Below are 8,295 nucleotides of genomic sequence, written 5' to 3'. Positions count from 1 at the left end.
ATGTGAGTAGCAAATTGTGTATAGCCGTGTAATGAAGTATCCTCATCATTCTCATTGTATGATATAGGCCTTCGTTTATCATAAGAGATACAATATGAGTACTGGTATACTTTAAGTAGGCCTTGAGAATGTGACAAACCAACCGCTGCCAACCACACACAATACATGGAACTACAAACCATGTTACTATAAAAACACAGTGACTTGGGAAATGTTGGAAACATTGCGCAAGTAGGCCCCATGATGTTTATGATCGTGCCAAGATGGCTTATCAGCTATTTTTGGGGAAAAAAGTGCATCTCATCGCACTCGAACTTGCGACCTCTCACTGCCAAACCAAGCTTTATAATTGTTAGACCATAGAATTCCATGGTATCGCAGATGATAACAAGCCAGACTTCTTATCAAACAAAATGTTTTTTTTTTCTTATCAAGCAAATGTACCTAATATACTAAATCACATTCTGTTCAAAGTTGACGAACTTGTCAATCAATAACATATTTACATGAGTTGTCTAAAGGTTAATACTGATTTCAAACAACATACTCAATGCATTTGTATTCATGGGTTTAAATAAACAATATGATTTGTATTACCCTTTAATGTTAAGTCCCGATTGTACTCTGACACTTTTATAAAGATATAAATTTATTTTCAGTGACTATTTTAGTACTGATGGCAGTTAGGCTGTCTAGTATATAGAGAGCAGCTTAGCTCAGTCGGCTAATCTGGTGGTAGCCACTGTGTGTGCGCTGAACCGTGGAGATCTCTAGGTCCCCGGTTCAATTCCAATCGCTTTTCTCCTTGTTACATAGCGCACCGTCTTTAGGATGAGACGTTTAAGCCGTTGGTCCCGTGTGCATTTATGGCCCATGTGCAAGTTAAAGAACACAGTACTCTCTTCGGAAAAGTGTAGGGGATTGTCTCCCGGTGTACTGTCCAATCACCACCAGAAGGACCCCACTGGAAATAAGTCTTCTAGACGTTCGTGGGCTATTCTCGGTGTTTACACCGAATAAATCTAATCCAATATCCCACCCGTAATTGAGTAAATTTAGGTGTATTTTAGTGTTTATTTACATTATTCTTGGGTTTTTTTTTTTAATGATTTGTAACTATTTTTGAAGGGATGTAATATAGGTTTTCATAGGCCTAATTGTTAAATAGATTATAATACTAATTTGAAATTGTTATATCGCAAATTATATAAAAATATTGAAATCAAAATGCGCATATGACTGAAAGTATGTTTCCTTAAAAATCAACGTGCTGATGTTTGCTTTTAAAGTAAATATTTTCGAAGACTGCTTGTAATGGTATAGAGTTTCAGAGAGAACCGGTAGTAGCTGCAAATGTGAATGATCTGTTAACGAGTTTTGGAGTTTAACATTTTTATGTATTTTTTACATTTTTCTGAATTTTTCATTATGCATTTAGAAAAATACGACCAATATGTGCAAAGGTGCCGCCCGGAGTCTGATGTTCTTATTGAACACCTGTGTATTGGTATGTATATTACGTCACACTATTAGTGACGTCAATGTCATGACTGTCCACACTGCGTCATATTATTTGTGACGTCAATATCATTATTATGCTTGGACATCGTCTTCCACATCACACCAATATCATCCCGTTTTGATATAGGCCTACTGCTTATTATTATTATTATTATTATTATTATTATTATTATTATCAACAGAGCAGCAGTAGCACACATACTCAGCACACTATTATCATTAATAGCAACATTATCGTCGTCATCATCTCATCATCGTTAGCAGCTTCATTAGCAACAGCAATACTATTTTCAGCATCACATTCATTCTTTCCTTTATTAGTTCTTTCGACCCGACTATATTTAATTTCTTTAGGCCACCAGCACATAGAAAACTTTAAATTATGAAAATTAAGAGGGGCAGACGTCGACTTCCTTTTAGAAAGACAAGTATAAAAACATTAACATTCCTAAATTTCCTAAATAATAAAATTAATTTAGTTTGAAAATATTTGTTTCTATAGGCTAAAGGTATCAAAGACTCTAATCCTTATACAAGGGGTAACGCATGGCTGCATATAGCTTACATACAAAGCGTCAACTTCTTCGTTTCTGTTATTGACAATTAATTGATACGACTAAGTTCTTAATATATTGTTGACATTGATAAAGATTATGTTTAATTTTTTTTTAAACACCAATATTTGAGAAAATTTCACTTTTTTCAACCATTTGTTTGTTTGTTTGTTTGTTTGTTTTTTTGTGTATCAATAATAATGTTGGCAAATAACGTTTAATTCTTGATTAAAGCATACATATAATAGCCAAAACCGAACATAAAAAAAAATACGTGCTATGTCAAATTTATTGTATCATAACGGTTTAATATTTTATAACTCTTTAAAGCCAGGCGTCTGAGGAAAAAATGTTCGATATGTTGTACAAATTATTTTTTTCTAAGATACATTAAGTGAGATTTTTACGAAAAACTTGGGAACAGTTAGCCTGGGTTCCAGGCCCTAATTTTAGGTTACTCACTCTTTATTGCACTTAGTGCGTGCCATTCCTAATTTAATTGGCGTCCCATAGTCGATTTCTTTTTTTTCCCCCGAATTATTCTGTCTCTAAATCAAAGATCTTATAAACACAAGATAGCGTTCTTCGCGATTTACACGTAACAAATAGAAGCGTCGGTCAAGGTTCAAAAGTTTCCAATTTAGCAAGAGGGCGCCATTCATGCGCTATTATACCAAAGAGAAAAAGTAATCAGTTTTGGAAGAGGGCGTCCTATCTGTTGCCATGGATTTGAGATGGTTCCTGTTCTGCTGTTCACAGTACGGTATGGTCATAGCAGTCAAAGGTAAAAAGTTTCCAATTTAGCAAGAGGGCGCCATTCATGCCTTATTACAGAATTTGCACGCGTAAATCGCGGAGAACGCTATCTTGTGTTTATAAGATCTTTGCTCTAAATTAACTTTCTCGTTGGTGGCGTTGTCCAGAATGAGAAAAATAATAAAAAATACGAGTCTTGTGGCAAGTCTAGGGAACAGTTAATTAGATCGTATATAGCTGTCTCAGATGAGATACAGATTTTTGAATATGTATAACCTGGTGGAAAAGGGGCGCAACCATAATTTCCTGGACCCTCCATTTCCCCCACTGTTTTTTTTTTTTTTTTTTTTTGTAGTGGAGTTGAATAACTTGGTGGTTAAGATGCTTGCCTTCCCATCCCAGGGTCCTGGGTTCAATTACTGTCAGTGTTGCAGGATTTTTTCTCACGACCAAAACAATTCCACTCCCTAAATCTCATATTGAGATTTAGTTTGTGTAAAGCATCGTGCGTGTATGTTTGCCTTGTGTAAGGGATTGTCACCTACAAGTAGGACAGTGATACATTCGCTATTGACAATCCTTGGCACATGTATTGTGTGCCTAAATAAATAAATAAATAAATAAATAATAATAATAATAATAATAATAATAATAATAATAATCTAAAAATCTTTATCTCACTAGTTTTTCCCGTCAAAGACTCCTTCTGTGTCTTAGAAAAATTAGTGCACCATATAAAACAGAAATCCTTCGGAGCCTGGCTTTAAGGGCAATCTATCATCATTCATAGGGATTACCTTTAACCAATACGATCATCACCATATAAGGAGCAACAGAATCATCAGTACAATACCAACATACTGTCGTCAAAATCATTATCTTCATTATCGTCGCCATCATTTCATTATTCTATTTGTTAATATTTAAAAACAATTAAAAGGCAACATAAAATTGTTGAAAATTTTCTGAATTTACAAGACAAATGGATGCAAAATACAAATACATCAAAAGAAATAAATTTATGCCTGAACTAAAACACCAACGTTAATTAATATCACAAGAAAATTCAAATTTCGATTAAGTAAAAAACACCACAAGGCATTAAATAATACAAACAATTGTCTTTAATCGTGAACATGATCGTGGGCTCAATAGTGAGCCCGATCCCGTAGCAAAGACGATTTAAGATTCATCAATGTTTTATGTTTCTGCTGGGTGTCTTTGTTCTTGTGGTGACTGTTCTTTCTTCATTTGATTTTTTTTTTGTATGTTTGATGTTTTTAGGTTGCCAAACATTGTATATGAACTTTGTTCCTAGGCTTCTTGGCTTCTCCTCCTCCTCCTGTTATTGTTTTTGAGAAAATTAAAATATTATTATTTTAACTTGTAATTGATTTTTTTGTGCTCTCTTGAACAAAATAATAATTAAGAAATCGTGTTTTATTTTATGTTTTTTTTTACACTTTTAATTTACGTTGTTAATTTGTGATACCCTGCATGCGCTTGATAAAGGTTTTATGTTACGTTCTTGGTATTGTTTTGAATAAAGAATGATTTGTTGATAAATAATGATAATGATGATGATGATGACGGCGTTGACGTCGAGGTCGACGAAAATGATAATCAACTTATTTTACTTCAATGTGAATAAAAGTTGAATGGTTCTATTTCACAGTTGGCTGGTGCTGCCATGATCGCAGTTGGCGTGCTGGCCATCATTGAATGGCCTGAATATGAGTACATATTCAAGGGCGAAACTACAATATACAAGGTGTCTATAGTGACTGTTGTGACTGGCTCTCTCTTATTTCTTGTTGGATTTTCTGGTTGTGTGGGAGCTTGCAGGGAAAGCACGTGCTTATTGTCGTCGGTGAGTTCATTCAAAATAATTAGGAAATCTATTTCCTTCAAAAAGTATTTAAACATAAATAGGTGACAGGAGGTTTATAAATAAGAACAATAAAACAAAATTAGAAAATTAATAAAACTGTATACGAGGGCGCTTCTCTTAAAGAGAAAACAAATTAAAATGGGAAAAGTAATCAAAGGGCCCCTTGCAGTGAGTGTGCCCTGGATAACATTTAAAGAAACCGATTCTTAATTCCTGAATGGACGTTATTGGATTAAATGAGGAGAATAACATCCAATATGTATTTTGAAATTTGCTTATTAAAAACTTATATGTTTAGGCCTATCAGCTGCTACAAGCTAAAACACATAGGCCAACATACTTACACAGACAGGAACCGGGGTTGGATTCTATATAGTTCAATGGTTAAACCCCTCCATTATCTCAGTAGGCCTACCATTGTGGCTAGAGTTTACTTTGATTTTTAATAACTACAAACAATTTCAATAATAATCGACATTCAGACAAAAATAATTGTCGTCTGGTATTCCTTTAATTAAAGCCATGTAATTTAGAAGATACAGTACCTTGGTTAAACCGTGGCCTGTAGTTCATCTGATCTCAATACCTCGCTCGTTACCTCATATCTAAAATTGATTGTATATTTATTTGTCTTATGCTATGTATGATGATCAATGAATGAATGACTAAATTGCCTTTGATATGTAAATTCAACTGGAATCTCATTTTTTATCGCGATGGGTGCGTACGCTTTCCTTCTATTCGGAAAGGTCCACATTTTTAAGACAGTCAAGGATTTTGTTATTTTCTGTAATTTGAATTTAAAGCGGACCTTAAATCTTCACATTTTAACCAGTAATCTAGCATTATACCTGTATTTGGGCATTATTGTTGCCATAATAATAAACAATCGACGTTGCAAGTCCAACCTTCTTTGCCTCCAGCCCCTATTGGTAATTTTTGCACACCCACCTCCGCACCCTACTCTCCAATGGCATCCGGGATGAGGCACTTGTTTTATGCCTGCAGTAATGCAATTGTTGGAGTTGGAAGAGTATGGTTGCGCTAAGCAAGCTAAAGATTTAGTATATGAAATTTCAGAGTTTATAACAAAATTAGTGTTTTTTTTTTGTTTTTTTTTTTATTTCATGATCTAAAATTTTCATATGTTTTTCTAATTGTAGAATATCATTTTTTTTCCCAGTACATTTTTTTCACAATGCTCTTAGCCATTTTGCAAATTGCATGTGGTGTGCTGATTCTTCTCTACTCGGGTGACGTAAGTTCATACTTTAATTTTTATTTCACTCTCAATTAAAAAGGTTACATTTTGTCATTCAAAACATTCAATCAATTACCGTACTTTTTCACATATTTGTGTCACAGGCCCCCGGTTGTTCTTGCATAAATGATTTAATGATTTAAAAATTAATAATGATAATAATGATAATACTGTAATAATGATAATAATAATAATAATAATAATAATAATAATAATAATAATAATAATAGTAATAATAATAATACTAGAAATAATAATAATAATAATAATGAGTATGGCCTAGGATAGTGATGAAGAAGATAATGATGATGATAACGGCAGTGACGATGATGATGACCAGCAACCTCCGAGACAAAAGCTTGCCCTAATGGCTGCTGCACATATACTCAGAAATACATTACCTATAAAATCATAAGAAATGTAGGGCCTACTTCTCTCACTCTTGGACTCCAGAGGAGACCCGGTGTTAGAAGTAAAACTGAATACAATTAACTATAATAATATTAATAATAATAATAATAATAATAATAATAATAATGATAATAATAATAATAATAATAATAATAATGATAATGATAATAATAATAATAATAATAATAATAATAATAATAATAATAATAATAATAATAATAATAATAATAATAATAATAATAATAATGAAGATGATGATAATGGCAGTAGTGATGATGGTGATTATGATAATGATAGGCTATGTTAACGATAATATTGATAATATGCACATCTTTGGCATTTATTATGCCCGGACCAAGTTTCGGAAAGATCAAAGCATTACCGAAGTGCCGGCAAGAAAAACCCCTGTTCAAGAAGTTGGAAAAAACGGTATGGAAGAAGAAAAAAATAAATAAAACAAAAACAATGGCTTTTCTTGCTACTGCTAATAATAATTTAATAATTAAAAGTATGTTTATTACCTTTCCCTTAGGTTGAAACTAAATTAAGTGGTAAATTGACAAGTGCCTTTGGCGAGTACGATGAGGATGACGACGCAAAGAATGCTGTGGACTACATTCAGCGTAAAGTACGACATAATAATACGTTCTAGTTCAAACTGGTATTAGGGCTTCCGATTGCACGACGATGGTAGGACGTACAACGTATGACATTACATAAAGTCATCCTCGCACGCATCCTCTTAGCGTGGATTCTAGACGCAATTTGGCTGAATCTACGTTGTGCAGAGATTCCCTGCGAACGTAGGATGGCCACGCACATCATGAGCGAACCCGTTCCTAGTCTCACGTCGTCGTACAAATCGAAAGCTGCATTTGGCCATGGAATATAAGACTGGGTCAAAATACAGGATTGAGAAATCTGGATAGGCAATATGATGATATAGCATGCGTTTGGGTTATATTGTTAAAGTAGAAAGCGTCAGTAGTACAAACTTAGTTTCCTATCCAAGTATCAGTAGGACCATACGTATAATCGGTTAAATCCCTCTCTCAAATGAGCTTATTGTTGACGGCTTCCGGGATGGATGCAGGATTTGGCGGTAGGGACGTGTGAAAGTCCACATCGCATCAGCCCCTCCATGGTTGGGGCTGAGATGGGAAACTTTCAGAACTAGGCACACGGAAATGTTTCTCTTATACCTTTAAAATCTTATAGGTAATTCATATCAACAATACAACAATTACTTTTCTTAATACAGTTTAGGGGGGGGGGGGAAGGTGCAATCGCACCGTCTGCACCCCCTGTATCCACCCAAGGCTTGACGGCTGACACACGCTGGACGTGTGTTATTATGTGTGTCAGCAAACGCTCTACTGATTATTCGGTTTAGACTATTACAGCCATCACTCAGACTTTTCCTATTAAAATATCCCACGATACACATGCAAGACATTGACCATTAAAAAGAAATGAAATGCCTGTGATGTTTATATTTATTTCTTGCTAGCATGAGTGCTGTGGATTAGATGGACCTGACTACTGGAATAATAATACCTTTACAATACCACCAGATGAGGAGGCAGGTCTACCGGAAAGCTGCCAGTCAGAAGATGAAGTCCAGTATACTGAAGTAAGCACTCATAGGGCTATGATGATGATGAAGACGTCTGATAATTTTGATGATTACAATGATGATGTTGTTGTTGCTGATGCTGATGATGATAACCATGATGATGCTGATGATGACGACAACGATGATGATGATGATGATGATTGCAGTGGATTTGTATAGCTTGGTTAAGAAGCTTCCTTCCAATCCCAAAGTCTCGGTTTTAATTCTTGTCACTGTTGCAGAATTTTTTTCTCACGACCAAAAAAAAAAACTCCACTCGCTAAAC

The 8,295-nt window shown here is 34.5% G+C and overlaps 1 protein-coding gene across 1 annotated transcript in view; it reads left to right on the top strand.

The window, feature by feature from the left end:
* The window catches only part of LOC117100559 (23 kDa integral membrane protein-like), a 10,506-nt gene that overhangs the window by 1,029 nt on the left and 1,182 nt on the right, over positions 1 to 8,295 (top strand). The window contains exons 2-6 of the mRNA XM_033240334.1: positions 1,439 to 1,507; positions 4,507 to 4,701; positions 5,906 to 5,980; positions 6,927 to 7,022; positions 7,905 to 8,027. Coding sequence (XP_033096225.1) covers positions 1,454 to 1,507; positions 4,507 to 4,701; positions 5,906 to 5,980; positions 6,927 to 7,022; positions 7,905 to 8,027 — 543 coding nt within the window. The 5' untranslated portion in view covers positions 1,439 to 1,453. The remainder of the gene's footprint in view (positions 1 to 1,438; positions 1,508 to 4,506; positions 4,702 to 5,905; positions 5,981 to 6,926; positions 7,023 to 7,904; positions 8,028 to 8,295) is intronic.

Source organism: Anneissia japonica, unplaced genomic scaffold (genome assembly GCF_011630105.1).
Source record: "Anneissia japonica isolate Jap-2015-1 unplaced genomic scaffold, ASM1163010v1 scaffold685_len2926416_cov193, whole genome shotgun sequence".
NCBI classification, from domain to species: Eukaryota; Metazoa; Echinodermata; class Crinoidea; order Comatulida; family Comatulidae; genus Anneissia; species Anneissia japonica.
Note: the sequence above shows the minus strand (reverse complement) of the source record. Positions and strands in the feature narration are given on the sequence as shown.